At 37.8% G+C, this 18,141-nt stretch overlaps 1 protein-coding gene across 4 annotated transcripts in view; it reads left to right on the top strand.

Annotated features, from left to right (window-relative positions):
- Positions 1-18,141, top strand: part of LPCAT1 (lysophosphatidylcholine acyltransferase 1) — a 74,178-nt gene that overhangs the window by 13,515 nt on the left and 42,522 nt on the right. For 3 of the 4 annotated variants that reach the window (XM_074875942.1, XM_074875928.1, XM_074875932.1), the window contains 4 exons: positions 5,303-5,415; positions 6,923-6,983; positions 9,503-9,561; positions 15,753-15,787. In XM_074875942.1, the coding sequence (XP_074732043.1) occupies positions 5,303-5,415; positions 6,923-6,983; positions 9,503-9,561; positions 15,753-15,787 (268 nt within the window). The remainder of the gene's footprint in view (positions 1-5,302; positions 5,416-6,922; positions 6,984-9,502; positions 9,562-15,752; positions 15,788-18,141) is intronic. The other variant, XM_074875952.1, reaches the window with a different exon arrangement.

Genomic DNA, 18,141 nt, shown 5'->3' with positions numbered 1-18,141 from the left:
AGGAGCTCTCTTGGAGAGACTTGAAATAGTTGCACTGTCACCTGTGTATTATAGGTATGCCTTTATTATTTGGGTTGGAATCCTGCACTCATTGGGTTATTTTTATTTCACCATAAATTCAGTAACAGTTACTTCTCATTGAAATTGTTGCTGGAATGCCTAAATATAATTTATGAAAACTGTAAACTACAGTATATAGGAAACCTGCAAACCAACACAACTGCCTTCATAAATTACTTTTTAGACTGGCAACAGAAAGCTAAAACATACAGCCATGCCATCATACAGGTATTGCAGGTGTGAGAGCAAACAGCAATCTTTGTGATACGAAAAGCGTCTTTGTCTGTCAAGAAGTCCTTAAAGGAAATAGATCACATTTTGAAAGAACAGCCCAAATACCATGGAATTTACTTCTGTTAAAGCTAAAGAGAATCTCTTTACTATTTACCTCCGGCCACTGACCTCTCCTTGTCCTACAGACTGCATGTTTCCTGCCTTTCTCTTTGGAAATAGGGAGAAGAACTTTCCCATTAAGGCTTCCTGTATACCAGGAATACTTTGTATCTGTTCTGTCAGGTGCTCCATCTGCTAAGCATTTAGTCAAATGCAGAGATGTTGTTCTCAACACCTATTTAGCTTTAGTGGTTGGTTCAGGCTTGGGTCAAAAAAGCGTATATTTCTGTGTATGATTGCTCTAAATAAGAAACTACTACTAACTTTACAAATATCAAGAAGAGTAAGTACCATGACTACAATAACACTATTTCTGTAAGTACAATAAAACTCCAAGTGGAAAAGATCCTAATTTTGGTTGACTTTAGTTTTGTTCATTGATACAACTTTGTGTATTTGTTCTATGTGGGCTTGAGTTTTTTTTCATTTTTAAGGTCTCTGTGTCCATATACACAGGAAGCTATTTTATTCTGGAACCTTAATGGGTTTTTTTTCCCCATAACCTTCAGAAGACTTCAGAGCCCCTTGCAGACTTTGTCTTTTCAGAAAAGAGCAGTTTTCATATTAGATATTACTTCATTAGAAAAGGTGTGAGTTCAGAACTTTGTGAGCATGTTCATTTGAGTAAGGCAGCTCCTGAAAACTAAGCCCAAGATAGCACTTTTCAACCTTTAACCTTCATGGTAAGCCCTAAATACAGAATGCACAAGAGAGCAACTGCTATTAGAAAAAGAATCTGTATTTTTTGCCATAGTAGGAAAAAATGATGTAAATGGTTATCCCACTGCAAGTCAACCTGTATTACACAGCCCACCTCCATGTAAATGCAAACAGCCAGTTGTACTGGCTCTATAGGCTGCCATCTCAGTGTGTCAGAGGAATGTATGTGATGGGATTTTGTGTTGGTTGGGGGAGAGGCCAAGTGAAAGCCACAGGTTTGGCATTGGCTACTTTTGCCACAGATATGTCACTCTGCTGTTTTTTCAGTGGTGAAAATGTAGCTGCCTACTCAAAAATGTGTGTATGGATACATTTTAGAACAGTATTTAGTGCCACATTGCCATTCTGTTGCTTTTTGTGTTCTCTGACACCTTGTAGACCAGTAGTGATGCTGCCAGCATAGCTTTATCTACTGTATGGTTGTAACTGTCAAGCATCATTTAAATGGTTTGTTAAAATACTTTCTTCTATTGTATGTTAAATAGCACTCCATGTCTTGATTTGAAACAAGGTTTCCTCACCCAAATTTGCTTAGAAATAAAGAGGTGAAATACCCTTTTTTTTTTCCTGTTATCCTGAGAAGTTCACTGACACCAACTGTATGTGTTCAGCTCATCAGAAAGAAACCTTTTTCCGCTTATGCATCAGCGGGTGCTTGAAATGATTGCATAGGAGTGATGGTTCTGAAATCAGTTGGAGCTGCCACCCTGCCATTAATTAAAGCAATACTGAATTTTTACAGGCTGTCTTAAAAAAGGCTGTTTTGTGCTAGAGCAACTTTCCGTTGGTTAGCGTAATTGTGGCATTCTGGCTGCCCTGCAAGGCAGAGGTTTTGATGAATTACTGGCAGTACTGTTTGAATTGCAAGCACCCGCTCAAGAAGGTGGAGTACAGCATGCGTCACCTGTCTCCAGAATGACTTGTAATGAGCTGGAGTTGGGGATGAGAGTGACTACATTGAGTACGACTGACACCGCTAAAGAAAAAGCGAGAATAATGACACTGGCAACGTCAGTTTTGTGAATTGAGGGATTATCTGCCGTTGCACATTAGAATTTATAATTTAAGGGTGGTTTTAATCTTTCAGCATCTTGTCTTTGCTACCTGGTAACAATCGGTCTTGGACAGTTCAATTGATGAGCAGAAAAGGCTAAGTTTATGTTCTATTTATTAAGCATATTGCACAGTTCTGCTTGTTTCCTTTAGTTGCTCAGTATGCCAGCTATCTGAAGCATTTTCGTGCATGCTGCTTTTTGTTCCTGCCCTGACTTTGCTCTAGTCCTGCTATTCCTTGCCTCATATACTCATATACTATATCTCCAGGCTTCCCTATGTTTCGTCTTGTCTTCTCATCACAGTCTCATCTTGTCCACCTATTTAGTATGTTTCTTAGCTTCTCTTTACAGACCTTTGGCCCTGCTCCTGACTATTTATTGCACAGATTGATTTGGTACAGCCTTTGAATTTTCAGATTCCTGTCTATTTACTGAACATGAAAATACATGGTGAGAGTAAAGGTCTGTGTAGCCTTGTGCTCTGTTTTCAAAAGTGGTTATGAAAAGAGTTTACAAGGAAAGACAAGTACGGAGCTAGCCTTCCCTTGGTATGTACCTTCCGCTTCTTACTGATAACTGAGAATTTCACTCTCACTTAAATTGTTGGACTTGGCCAATAAGAGCCTGGTAGTTGGTGTCTTGTAGGATCTTAAGTTAATGTTAAAACAAGAATTCTGTCAGCTTTTTGGTCTCATCCCTAAGGAAGTAAGACTTAATACAGTCACCCTATTAAGCTAAGATTGATGTGATGAGTTGAAATAATGATGGCTTCACACATATTTGAAAGAAATCTGATGGTTTAAAACATATTAAGTTCTGCAAGCTGCATAAAAATAGCGTCCGAACCGTGAGAAAAGAAATAAACTTGTCTTGCGGCCTATTTTGTATCATATAATTCAACAGGCAGGACAAACCCATAGGAAACCAAGCTTTCAGTTGTCCCTGTTCTTTTTCAGCATACCATCATAGTTCTTCTTTGCACATGAGTGTGTTGCTGTTTGTGGTGGTGTCCATTTGTAAGATAACTTGCACTGTGTTATTTTGGAGCTTGGTAACATTGCAGTAGCTTGGAGTTGGGAAGGTTGTAACAGTAAATCTCCCAGGTTAATACTGCTTGCCTGTCCAGTTCTTGGACAGAGATTACATGAGTGATTAGAGACTCAAAATTGGTAAGTTGTCTACAGTCTTATGTTTCTGTCATACTGCCCTGAGTAGAATCTATCTGCTTGCCTACTTTTGTGTGTTAAAAAGAAGATCCTGCTTGTGGCACATCCTCAGATAAGAGCCTCCGAGCTCTGGAATTATCTTGTTTACTCCTTGGCCTGAAATAACCTCAATTCCATCATTTGGGCCTAATGTAAAAGAAACTTCAGGGTGAAGACTGAGGATGTTTGGGTCTTTTTTGTCTTCTTTTACTTCATAATGTTGTTTTTTTTCTACAGAATAGTAATTTGCAGCAGTAGGGGAAACTCAGGACTAGCATCACTAAGAAACAAAACGAAGTCTTGAAACCAAGGATGGCTTCCTTCACATTTTTTATTGCTTGTTCTGGGTTTTTGTTTGTTTTACATTTTTTGTGTATAGTTGTTTTGTGGTTTGTTTTGGGGTTTCTGTTTGTTTTTTTAACCTTTCCACAGCAGTAATCCCAGCTAGCCCATGATGATCTTTGCTCTCCTGGCAAGCATTGTTCTATGGATATTGTCTAAGAGTAGGGAAAAAGTGCAAGAGTATGGTAATTTTTCTCTGATATACTGTCTCCTAAACTTCAACAATTTGTGGGATAGAAGCAGTATTTCTGAGGCTGGCTGAATGTTTGACAACTTGCTGTAAGGTGTGATGGATTAGCTTCACAGAACCATAGAAGGATTTTGGTGAGTTGCTGGCTAAACTGCCAGTGGGGTAGCAGCAGAACCAGCAGCTTTTGCTGGCTACAGGACTGTAATTCCTTACAGTGGTTTTTTTTCTTCACACTTTAAGCGCTGGCTGATCCATTAATGCAGTAGGTCTGTCCTTGACAAAAGAAGATTGATTATACAACTAGTGTCAGTGAACTCATCTCACAGTGGTTGGAAAGATTAAAACTGTATTTTATATTTGTATTTGAGGCGAGTAGAATATCTAATGATTTAGTGACTCTTAAACTTTCAAATCAGATTAGAAGGTACAAAAGTGATAAAAAGGTATTTGAAGGCAGTCTGCTTAAGTAAAAGCATAAAGTAGTGTATTTGAAGATGCTTCTCTTGTAATGCTTTCTGACACTGCAAAAGAGTTGTATATGCTACTTATTTTGTAAGTGGGCCTCAGTGTCCTTGTGACAGACATGCATGGAGAGGATATTGTGGACTGATTTCTGATTCTTGCTCACTCTCATTTTGTGTCTGGCTATATATAAGATGTTTCCCACTGAGTCAGGAAGAGTATGCCTGAGATCTGATTTGTGTAGTATGAGGAACAAGCAAACAGATGACAGCTCAGAAAATAAGCATGCTTTTACTTTTGATGATGCTGATTTCCCCAGAAAAGATAACATAATCTGTGTATGGAATATCTTTGATGGTGTACTTTCAGTGAAGCTGAGCTGTCATAGAAGACAAAAGTTCTAAAGACAGTGGCAGTTTGACCCACAGGATGTCCTTTGGAAGCACATGCATAGGGAGATTCCTGATACTTTGCTGGGTTGGGGATGGCTATAGATTTTGTGATTTTTGTAGTAGGAGGAAATGGCTTATAGTCAGCCACAGCTGATTTGTTGCAGAAAAATACGCATAATACGTACAATCATGTGTTAAATTCTGTGATGTATGTGTAATGGTCTATTAAAAATTGAACAAGTACAAAGCGTGAAAATTGTGAAAATGGTTTTCTTCACAGGAATTCATGAAAATATTTCAATGAAACTGTAATAATTCAGCTGAGTATTTAAGTTTGCAATGTAATGTAGTAAAGTAATTATGTACTTGTACCAAAATTTTTGTCCAGAGGTCTACTGGGGGTGTGGGCCGGGGAGGAAATCTTTTTCAAACAAAGGGGAAATAAAGGATGGTTTGCTTGTTTTTGTTTTCCCTCCTCTTCAGCTCTAATTAAATACATCCGACCAGTATTTGTATCTCGGTCAGACCAGGATTCTCGCAGGAGAACTGTCGAAGAGATAAAGAGGCGTGCTCAGTCTGATGGTAAATGGCCACAGGTACTGTATGCCACTACTGTGTGACAAATGGTATTTGGCATTTCCAGGCTTTGGATATGCAGTTTTCTTTTTTCCTTGTGGGATGCTTTAGATGGCTTGTGGGGGTGGGATTTCCCCCCTCTCTTTCTAGAAAACACGGTGTAAGACTCTTACCTGAACAAAACACTGTTTTTTTCATTGAAGTGTCTTTCAAGGGGACACTGAATAAGTACATGGGAAGACAACTCTACACTAAATAGATAGACCACAGCAGCTTTAGAAAGTCCTCAAAGAAGAAAAATCATCAGGTGCTCAGCAGAGTATCTTGGAGTATTATGTGTTCTTGCCCTGCTCAAGATTTTGGCATACAGTCATTGTTGGAGATGTGATACTGGCCAAGACAGCCCAAGCAATTTAGACGTTCCAATATCCAGAGTACACCTCTATTGGTCCACATGATGAAAACATTGCTAAAATAAGTGGCTCAGGGTTTTTTCTGCACCTGAAATATGACTATTTATAATGTGCCTTGGAAGAGAGTAATGGAAAGGAAGGGATGACTATCAAACACCTCCATTTTCTAGAAGCATGTGATTATTTTGAAAATTTGAAGCATTCTTGTGAATTTTTGAGATTAAGATATAGTATGCCTTTCATGGCATTGTTACTACTACAGTGGTTACGTCCACATACTGGACTACAGCAACATTATAAACAATGCGACAGAAAGGTGATACACAGCTTTCACATCATGACTTTCATCAATAGGTTTCAAAGCACTTGAAAAAGTAAATATTCTTGCAGATGAAGAAACTGAGTTGCAGAGCTGAAGTGATTTTCAGAATATCTAGCAAGCTAGTACCAGAGTGGGCAATAAAACTAGTAATGTTGATTCTAGTCTGTCCCCTATATGTATTTATTTCCTTTAGTTCCTTTAAATGTCTTGTTCTGTAACTCAACAAAATTTCAGCAGTTCTTGGCTTTTTGCTGTCTGAAACTTTTTTTACAATCAAACCTCTTCCTCTGAATTTGGTTCAACTTGAGCATTTTTTGCTGTGTTAGAATTCTGTTTAGATATTTTCAGCCTTGATCATTCTGACATCTGTGCACGTGCCAAGTAATAAATGCAGAAAGAAAATAAAAATCTTCCTTTTCTTAGCCTGTAAGCAGGTAGCTTGGGAGCAGGAATTTTGTTTTGGTGCAGAACAGAACATGTTTTCACCAGCACCAAAACATTTTGGGAAAATTCTCTTGTATTCACAAGTGTTTCCGGCTGCTGTCAGTGTTCCAATTGAATAGAACTATTACTGGAGGTCAGGAGGCAAATTCACAGATAAAGAAAAGTATTATTGAGACAGAACTTTACTTGACTTCTGTATTGAACACTCTTTTTTTTTTTTTACTCTGAACTGTTTTTCCCTGAAAACTTTTTTACTGTAATCAGTTAATGTTAGCTTTGAAAAGATGTGTTTATAAATAAATCCACATTGAAATAGTTCTTAAAAGTCAACTTTTTTTTTACTTCAAGATAATGATATTCCCAGAGGGCACTTGCACAAACCGATCCTGTCTAATTACATTCAAGCCTGGTAGGTATGATGCTCATTTCTCTGTTCTCTACAGAATGTTCTTGTATCTTCATTTCCTGAAATACCACTTGCATTGTAATTTGCTTGCTGTTGCAGAAGTTGAGTTAAAAATCTTGCAGTAAAGTGGAACTGAAATAGAAATTTTCTTATGCTACAAAAGGATTGTGATTCCACTGTTGAGCAAAACATTTTAGATAATTCAGATTTTTTTTTTTTCTTGGCTACTGAGATGCATATGAGATGGAGGACTAATGTTTCTTACTGGGTTTGTGGTTGTGGTCTTTTTTTTCTTGCCCCCTCCATATCCTATTTTGGGTCTGTCCTGCAGCATTTAGATACTTACCTTAAGATATCAGCGTGTATCTATTCCAGGCTGCTGCAACATTTGTTGCTGTGTTGTATGTGGTTGATTCCTCTCCAGCTCTTCTGTTGAGTTGCATTCTGGTGAAGATGGCAAAAGAATCTTGCTGGTATAGCACTGTAACAGACCCTGTCATTTTTTACAATATTAGTTTATTTAAAATCCACATTCTAAGCTCCTTTCCATTAGTATCGGCCTTTTGGCTTATCAAATTAGTAGAGGGTATAACACTGAACATTGTTGCAGCTGTAAACTGCAGTTACAGTAGGGAGAAATGCTAATACTGCAGTGAACCACCAATTTTTAATGTAAAACTTGCCTTTATGATGTAGGTAAGGAGATGGTGAATGAGGAGGTTGCAGTGAATGAGGCAGTTGTGAATGTGTGTTTTTGACTTTCTATTTTTTTGCCTAGCTCATTGTGTTCTGGTCTGTGTGTCTTCTATTCTGTGTTGCTTACAACTTACAAATTGCTGTTAGAATATGACACAATGAGCACTGTGACTTCTCGCACTGATTCATTTGGCTGAAGGAATCTCAGTATTGTTTCCTGAACAAACATGCAAAAAGCTTTTCTTCCTCCCCTCTCAGCTCTTTACCTTCTTAGATGAGTGGTGGTTAGGAGAACATCCACTTCTTTCGCTCTCTGTTGTCTATCTCTCTCTCTCTTTCTCTCTCCGCCTGAATCTTGGCCATGCTTTGAAAACCAGCCTGAATCCTTCATTAAAGCTGTAATTTCCTGCCCTCCCTCTGTGCCATAGACATTCCAGGCACCATACACTTTCTGCCTCAAATCCCCACTCTATCTTCCTATCCACTGGTCTAGTACATGCTGTTGTCTGCCTCTTGACTGTCTCACTTTTCCTACTGGAACCTGCTTCTGTACCCATCCAGCCTTCCAGAAATCCTTTGCCTCAGAATTCCTCACTTACATAAAAGTACTTCAGGTCTCTATTCAAATAACTGCTTTCAGGATGCCTTTCCCCATTCTACTCATGTGACCTACACTCCTTGCTCTTACTACACAGTTTTTTGGGTTTGTGTTTGTGCAAGCTAGTCATACAAACACACTAGTCTAGTTTCAGTTAAACAGCGGTCTTGCCATCTACCACTCAGATTTTGTCATCTTCAGATTCTTTCAGAAGTTGATTAGGCTGTTGTTTTTGGAGACTGAATAGAAGGTACCACTGGGCCAAGAACCAAATCTCTGCAGGATCCCATTCAGACAACCTTCATTTAAAGATGTTTATACTCCATTAACAATTACTTTTACATCTGTGCAAGTATTCTGTAAAGCAAATGTAATGCTAGAATACAGTATACTTCCATTGTTCAGTTCTTAATTTTAATTAAAATATTGGGCAGAACTTAGCAAATTGCTGTAAAAAACATAGTTTGAGTGAAGACTGTCTTTATTAATTGTTTTCATGAGAAAAAGATGTTTAGAAAAATCTTGAGCAAGAAAGTTACGCTTATTTAATCTTTGTGCTAGAAACCCAAGAAAATTGTTAGTAAATGACACTTATAGATCTTGTGCTACTTATCAGAACTATAATTTTCATATGAAATGGATACTTCTGTACAATAGCTCTAGTTTAATACCTTCTGTTAGATTTTCCATAGCTGCAGAATAAACAAGCCCTTCTGAGGGGAATTAAGGTGGGAGAAAAGAAGTTAAATTAATTCTGTTACTTCAGAGATGATAAATTTCTTGTAAATCAGTGTTGATCAGCTAAAAATGGAAAGCTTCTTTTGCATAAGAAAGCTTAGACTCTTCACCAAAAAATACTGTTGACTTAATATATTGACTTACCTATCTTGCACATACTCATGTTCTTTTAATCATTTATCAAGCTGAATTTGGTACTGAGCTTTGACTTGTGTACGTGACAATTATTGCAAGTAGTAGAGTATAATTTAGAGAATGCAAGCAAGCATTCTTTATTTATCTTCTGAAAATGGGGGAATACATTGTCATTCTTCAGTCCTTGCTTTTTTGATTGCTTTTGAGGCTACTTTTGGGTTTTATGCATAGGAATTAGTTGATAGTAAAAAAAATACCAGCCCAGTAATTGTGTAATTTTTTTTCTTTACTGCAATAAATTTCTTTTGTACCAAAATGCACTATAAAGTAATGATGTGTCATATGTGCCTTCTAGGAGCATTTATTCCTGGAGTTCCTGTACAGCCGGTGGTTTTACGTTATCCAAACAAACTGGTAAGTTCAGCTTGCAGTAAATATGGGGCATTTTCTTTTAAATACATTGCACTTCTGTAATCTTTTAGATTGGATAATTAGGTTTAGAAATTTGGAAAGCGTTAATAAATGGTTATTGGCTGAGTATGTATTCCTTAAGCCTCTAGCAATATAAATAGTCTTAATTGAGACAGTTTAAATGTTTCTGCTTGTATTAGGTTACTCCTTTTAAAACAGTGCTCTGAAAGTTATCCAGGTTGTTACAAGTACTGTACAAATGACAAGACAAATGTCAATTTCTGTCAAGGATCTGTGTTCCTGTGTGCTCCCTGTTACTGCAGTGTATGCTGGAGTTTTCTGACTCTCATTTGTTGCTGGAAGATGTTTCTGCACCTCCTGCCTGTGGGGGTGTTTGTCACAAATGAGTTCTACTAGCTAAATGATAATAGAGTAATGTGTTGGGGACCTCGGCACCTTCATAAGGTGTCTTGTCCATGTTTTGCATTCACTGTACGCCTGTCTAAGGAACGCTAGACACAAGCTAATTTGGAGTAGTGCTTCAATATAAATCACTCACGTAAATTATATGTGCAAATTATAGTGTTTGTTTTCAATATCTAAATTAAACAATTGTTACAAATACTTGTGAAGATCAGAATCATAGACTGGTTTGAGTTGAAGAAGACCTTAAAGATCATCTAGTTCCAATCCCCCTGCCATGGGCAGGGACACCTTCCACTAGACCAGGTTGCTCAAAGCCCCGTCCAGCCTGGCCTTGAACACTTCCAGGGAGGGGGCAGCCACAACCTCTCTGGGCAACCTGTTCCAGTGTCTCACCACCCTCACAGGAAAGAATTTCTTCCATCTGATCTAAATCTACCCTCTTTCAGTTTAAAACCGTTACCCCCGTCCTATCACTACACTCCCTGATAAAGAGTCCCTCCCCATCTTTCCTGCAGGTCCCCTTTAAGTACTGGAAGGCTGCTATAAGGTCTCCCCAGAGCCTTCTCTTCTCCAGGCTGAACAACCCCAACTCTCTCAGCCTGTCTTCACAGGGGAGGTGCTCCAGCCCCCGATCATCTTTGTGGCCTCCTCTGGACCCACTGAAGTAGGTCCACGTCCTTCTTATGTTCAGGGCCCCAGAACTGAGCACAGTACTGCAGATGGGGTCTCACGAAAGCAGAGTAGAGGGGGAGAATCACCTCCCTCGACCTGCTGGCCACACTTCTCTTGATGCAGCCCAAGATACAGTTGGCTTTCTTGGCTTTGAGCGCACATTGCTGGCTCATACTCAGTTTTCCAACCACTAGTACCCCCAAGTCCTTCTCCGCAGGGCTGCTCTTGATCTACTCATTGCCCAGCCTGTATTTGTGCTTGGGATTGCCTCAACCCATGTGCAGGCCCTTGCACTTGGCCTTGTAGAACTTCATGAGGTTTGCACGGGCCCACCTCTCAAGCCTGTCCAGGTCCCTGTGGATGGCACCTCCCTTCCCTGCAGCGCATCAACCTCACCACACAGCTTGGTGTCATTGGCAAACTTGCTGAGGGTGCACTCAATCCCACTGCCCATGTCACTGATGAAGATGTTAAACAGGGAAACAAATGAAGACAAAGCTCACTTGATGTACTTCAAGATCAAGCCTTCAGGAAAGCGCAGAAGAGGGATTTTTTTATATATTATTCATTTTACCTGATGTAGATACTTTTGTGTCCTACTTCAGCTGTCTACATTCCTCAGTTAATTAGAAGATACTTCCTAGTGAACTTTGCTAGCTTTTATACTCAAAAGTTTCTTTCTGAGTACTCGGGGGCTATTTTCAGGCCCAGTCTGTCCCCTTCTAAAATAGAAATTATTTAGGGGACGGTAAAGTAAAATAAGGACTAACTTGCCTCCTTGCTGATGCATGTTACATCAGAAGATCTCATGTCATCTCTCTTCGAGTAGCCTATTAACAACTCCTTGATCTAAGAATTTCATTTCCTCTTGGTACCCGAGCACTTATGTTTTAAAATGTTTCCATCCATTGTTCTTTCTGTCAATTTACAGGTTGATATAAAACTATGCTTGATTTAAAAAGAAAAGAACCTAAGCAATGTTAATTTACATAGACCACCATTTTCTCTTGAGCGAGACAAGATGTGATGGCAATCAACTAGTTTGCAGTAAGAAACACAGAAATTATCTTTGTGGATGCTGTGACAAGTATAACAGCCTGTTATGCTTGCATAGTATTAAGTGCATTGTAGCAGGTTGCCTGTGACTTCTCATTACATAATTGTTTTGTTTTCAGGAAGAAAGATGCTTTTCTAAAAAATATTTTTAAACCTTTCTTGCACTGCCAGTTTAAATTGCAAATATGCACGTGCCTTATGTCATACTAAATATACCTTGTTACTTTTGGTTAATATTAAACTTATAACAATATAAAGCTATCAAATATTAATTTGCAGATATCTTCAAAAATCCAGTTGCATACTGAAATGTCCTTATTGCCTGTAGTACATAATAGGGAATATCTGTGAACCAATATTAAATGTTCCTTATGCTCTATTAACAAAAATTGTGAGATTTTTACTTTAAATCAATATAAATTCTAATGAAAAATTTCATAACTTTTTATATTACTGCAAAATGTCATAAAAGAGACTCTTAATATTTATATAGATATGTATTGGAGTTGGCCTGAATCTGTGTATGAAACTGTCCTTTTTCCTACTACTTTTAGTTGCTGTAAAACAGTTTTCAGTGCCTTGCCAGGTCACTGAACCTCCTGCAGTCTACTTCCACTACGCACTAATGGGGAGGTGATAATTGCTATTCCTATTTGATTTTTAGATCAAAATCGCTGCAAAAGAGTTTCAGCAAAGTTAGAATGAGAAGAGGAAGGAGGAGTATGATGTAATACATGAAGGTCAGATTTATTTTGGCTAGGATGCAGTTAAGAGTTAGGTAGCAAGTAAGAACAAGAGAGTAGGGAGAGAACATTGGTTTTTATACACTAAGGCAGCATTTCTAGCAGACTTTAATTGTCTCGGGCTTCCTGTTTGTTGTCTTGTTTGACAGCTGCATATTATAATTTTAGGTTCAGGAAGGAATTTCTTAAGATCTCGGCTTAGCCAGTGAACTCCAGATATGCGTTCTGTGCAGTCACCACACTGCTTTTAGCTTGAACTCCCTGCTGTGATCTACCTTCAGAGCTCCTAGATCCACAGTACACATGAGAACAGTCTTGGACTTGAGTGCAGCTGACTGTTTTGGGAGGCTTTTCGAGATCAGAGCCTGGGGTGAATGTAGTAGGTGTGTGTACTCTTACATGTTTCTTTCCTCGTACTCTATTCAAGAACTAGGTTCTGCAGTGGACTGAAATATGTAGCAAAAGAGATGATGTAAATTCAGTTCTTTTCTAGCAATTAAATCTAGTTGTGGTTGCCATTGAGAACTCTTTCTAGTCAGGGTTGCCCCCTGAATACCTTTCTTCTTTGGGCTTGTGATTGCAGTAGATGATGTCTCTGGTCCTGTATCAGTGTTTCTTTAGCAGTATGTTAGTATGTTACTCCTCTTGATGCATGAGCAGAATGAAGTTGTAAGGCTTAGAATGTTGTCTAGACCTGAAATTCAAAATTTGCTTCTGTTTATCTAGTTTGATAGTATTTTGCCTATTGGATGCTTGACAGCTGTTATGTATATTCTAATTAAAATAAATGCTCTAATGTCTCCATCCATAGGTTCTACAGCAATCCTTTTTGCAATTCGTTCTTACACTAAATGTCTTTGTGTATACTGCTTTTTCTTCATTTGAGTTTTCTATCAGAGTACTGGTAATTATGAAAGGCAATATACCTCTTTAAATATCACTGTAAATAGATTAAATATCATCACTGTAAATAGATTAAATATCATCACTGTAAATAGATTAAATATCATCACTGTAAATAGATTTTTATGTTTCAAGTGTCTTCCACAGGTGACTGTGCTATTTAACAAGAGGTTTGGCAGCATCGCTTGTCCAGCTTTGGTGTATCAGGGTTGACTGAGCATGTAAACACAGCCAATCTCCTGTTTGAGGTTTGGCATGATTCTCAGTATCCTCTTGTGTCAAATACAAGTTATATGGAAGATGTACTTCCACACAGTTCAAAGGATTCATTATCTAGACACAAAAGTTTCAAAGTGTACTCAGAATGCCATCAAAGTAAATGCTGTCCATACGCATAAGCTGCTAGCTGTGATAACTATAAAAGGTATCTAAACTAGGTATGGAAGATACTACTTCCTGTTTTCTGCTTGCTGTTTTTATCATTAAAATATTGTATGTCCTGGCAGGAGTCTCATACAAAATAGGTCTGCCTCTTGCAGACCAGAATCCTGCTTTTCTACTACCTGGCATTTATTGTCATCCCTGCTGCATCATGATGATCTAGATGAAAAAAAGTATGCATGTCTGCTGTGACATTCACATTGGGAATTCCTCACAGGATTGTTGATGGATATCTGGCTTATTTGAGTTTGTCGTGCCAACTAGCCAGCACAATGGCTGGATTCTGAAAATACCTATTTGCTGTTCAGTGATCCATTGCCCAGGCAAGGTACCTTTATAGAGCTCACTTTTTTTTTTGTCTCCCTCTGCACTGTTGCAATTTACAGAGCTGCATTGGATGTGTAGTGCCGTGATGTTGTTCTATATGGCAGATCTAGTCTCTGATTAGAGAAATTATCAGCTACCTACATGGCAATGGTCAGGGTCTTTCAATGAAAGTTCCTTGTGGAAAAAAAGCCCAAACATAACATGTTTACTTGCAGTATTATCAGAGACATCAAAGTTGCCAAAACAGTTTAACAATAAAACTATAGATGTTAGCTCTACAAGATCACTACATGGAGAAGTCTATTTTCATGCACATATGTTGATTGCTAGAGATAGAATCGTTCTTTATCATATTTTGTTTGATTTAAAAATAATTATTGAAAGTCAAGATCTAAATTCTTAATAGTCCTTCATGATATACTGACCTTACTCGAAGCTGTTTATCTATTGCATTCATCACATTTTTCACCTTTTATGGATGTGTTGCTTGCTTTCATTTTTACTTGTGACAGCCTTTTGCTCTAAATGGTAATGAAAGCATGAGTTTGACTTGATTTTTCAAGATCATGGCATATGTGATCACCTAAACCATCTACAATGGTTTTGGATGATAGTATAGAACTGAACTGGAACACTTCCAGTAGGTTGATAGAAATATCTTTCTGATCTGGTCTTTTAGAAACCTGAATTTAGTGAGTCCTCTTGTCTTTCCATTAATGACTTGTACATTTTTTTCCCAGTTCATCTGAACAGTAGCTTGGAACTCATTTTCAGGTTTTTTTGATTATTGCTTCTACACTTAAATATTGTCTCCAAGTATTGCAGTTTTTTCCTACACTGTTTCTTAGTCTTACACTTAAACTTGATGACCTTTACTGTCATGTTCCTCCTTCTCAACTGTTATATACTCCTTTCCAGGTCTCTGTTCCCTTTTTCCTATTTGCATTTTGTTCACTTCTTTCACTGCTATTTGTCCTCTCTTAGTATTTTACACACTGTTCATCTCAGCCATCTTAAAGTGATGCTGGTCTTGCTCGAGTAAATTGGTGAGTTCAGATGTCTTATAATGTACCTTTTGGTTGTTGGATCAGGCAGGTCTGTGAGTAAAGGCAACTGGAAAAATACTGTTTTGAGGTAAGACATAAGGTCTTACTTGTCCCATTACTTCATGTCAGTTGAGCAGACTTCAGTCACCTCCACAGGTCCCAAACGCTTCAGAAGTGTTACAGAGTGTTCATATCTGTTGCTGGGAGGTCCAAATAAAGTGTAGGGACACTTGAGGGACACCCTGTCAAGCAGGATGGGTTAGGAAAATACGCATGGACCATGCATATTGAGGAACTTCAGTTTACAGTAAATAACTTTCTTTTCCAAGGCTTTTGAAGAATCCCTGGATCTTTAAATGTTTTATGAATATAGATAATCTGTGTTGAAGAGTTGGGTTACTGGGTATTTCCTAGCTACATAAAAGGTAGGCTGATTCCTGTTGAGACTAAGAACTTTTGCAAAGGGCACGGAAGTTTCCATGAAAACCTTTTAGTCATACGTCATCAGTTATACTATGTATAATGTAACAAAAGTTTGAAGTACAGCAATTAATTGCAACTGTCATGCTTCTTTTCTTAGGATACAATCACATGGACATGGCAAGGGCCAGGAGCGTAAGTGTTCTATGTTTTATTGCTTATATTATTATTGCTTTCCTTTGTTAGTTTTTATTTGTGTCTTACAGGTGTATATACGCAAGTAGTAATTGCTGGTTATTGGATTACTCTTTGGGAATAATTTGTGTCTTTTATCTATTGTTCCCTTAATTATGATAATATTCAGCTAGAGGAATGCAGATATAAACAGTATAATTCTGCTGATATCATTTTGGTGGCTTTTGGTTTTAGGTTTTTATTTCTAATTTTTTTAATATTTTTTTTTAGCTAAGTGTGTGAAGTAAAACAACTTGCTTCTACTCTATGTATGCAAATCGATTTGGTGTGTTTCTGTATGAAATCGGCATGGCTGCTGTTTGAAATTCATTTAGTCCCACAGAAACAGCCCACTCAGGGAATTTGGAGATACTGTTTCCATATTCCATTATGAATGTAACTTTGATATTTATTTTTAAAAAAAAATATTCTAGAGGTTCCTTTAGCAAATTCATGTAATGTAAAATACTAAATGAAGCAATTCTTGCTTGTTTTAAAAGAAATATTTTTTTAGCATTATTTTCATGTTGGAGTAGAAGTTCTAAAATGTTTAAATGAAGATCAAACCAAGAAATTTTGAACCCTATGTAAAGGGGAGTTGGATTCTATGGTTAATGGCTTGCCATTAACCTCTTCCTTGTGAACTATTCTTTTAAATGTCCCACCTGAGATCCTGTATTTTAGTAGTAATGCAGACACCATTGGGATTAGTCAAGATTCAAGTAATTTAGAATTTTGTTGATTTAATTTTGCACCTTCAAATGGACTGAGAACCAGGTCTAATTAAGGACATGTCTAATTTGGAGACTTGAGGAAATATTGATCACTTCTAAAGGTTCAGCTTTCAGTTAAATCATCACATTGGAAGTAGATTAATCCATGATAATGTCCAAAGTAGGTACTGCAGCATTTACCATGTAGGGATTTATCTTCTCTCCTTGTGAGCTCCTTCCTCTTCCCTTGCATTTGCACTGCAGTTCATCTAGCAAATTAACTTGGACAGAGGGGAGAAAGGTTGAGTAGCTTACTTCTAGCTTAGTGTCCTACCTGAGGAGAAGTCAAGAACACATAGGAGAAGGAAGAGAAGGAACTTGTAGGTGTGTTGCCTCAGATCACTTTAATGTGTACAGAACCCTTATTCAGAAGTGCTGACCTCTGCTAATAAAGTTAAATTAAAAATGAATCAGAATCTGAGGCAGCATGTGATGTTATGCAAATTCACTGGGTCAGTTTAAATTACAGCTTTACTTAGGATTAATTCTCCTGAGTGACCTAAAACGTATGTCTGATATCTTAGAAGAAAATACTGTTAAGACTGATACAGTCTTCACTTCATCAGCAAACGTGTCTCTTCTGTCCTAGCCAAAACGTAATCTGGAAATGTTGATGTATCCAGGAGTATTCTGTTTGCTCAGAGTTGCTGTAGCCTCTAAAATGGATTGAAAGTTTCTCAAATGGAGGCTATACACTTTCTTCCACTTAGGGAAAGTAATGTTTTTACTAGTTTGACAGTACTGAAAGCAGATCAACTGACCTTACCTTGAAAACAAAAATTGACTATAGCATACAATTCAAATTTTCTGTACATCGGACTTGAGTTAGATACAGGTTCTACCCATGTTTTAAATTGATATTCATAATTTAAGGTTTAATCTTTGAGGATTACAGGGAGTTGGCAGAGAGAAAAGTTTACTTGTAGTTTACTGGGGTTTTTTAATGATCTTGGACAAGGACCTAGAAACCAGACTTTCATGTTTCCTGTCAGTGATGTAAACTTCAAATCACAAGTTTCACTGTTGTTCTTGCTCCTTTTCTTTGCTTCAATGTGTTGGAAGTTCAGTAGGAAAGAAGGGGAAAAAAACCCTTGTTGCAGCCCTGAATGAGTGTGTTGCGAAATGAGTAGGGTGTTGCTTCTAGGACCTGCACTTTATCTGTCTAAGAGGATTTTGACCAACCCTCCCCTCACAGTGATTGACTGCTGAAACTACCTAGATACTGTACAAAATGTGGCTACTGACTCTGATCCCTAATTTAAATTTACTAAATCCTTTCCTGGATTTGAATCTTACTGCTTTCTAAGGTCAAGTTTATTCCAGTATCTTGTGTCTTAGGCTACTAAAACACATGTACTGCATTTCATTAACAGACTTCTGAAGTATAATGAGCTTTCATTCCAAACCAAGGTAATGATAAAATCTTAGTAGCTATAATTAATCTTGACAACTCTATGCCACATACAGCATTTTCCTGAAACAGACTTACTCTTTCTTTACACACTATGCATAGATCAGATCTTACTGTATGTATTAGTACCT

The sequence above is a fragment of the Strix uralensis genome, chromosome 1, assembly GCF_047716275.1.
Source record: "Strix uralensis isolate ZFMK-TIS-50842 chromosome 1, bStrUra1, whole genome shotgun sequence".
In the NCBI taxonomy this organism is placed as follows: Eukaryota; Metazoa; Chordata; class Aves; order Strigiformes; family Strigidae; genus Strix; species Strix uralensis.
This window is presented reverse-complemented; position numbering and strand designations above follow the sequence as displayed.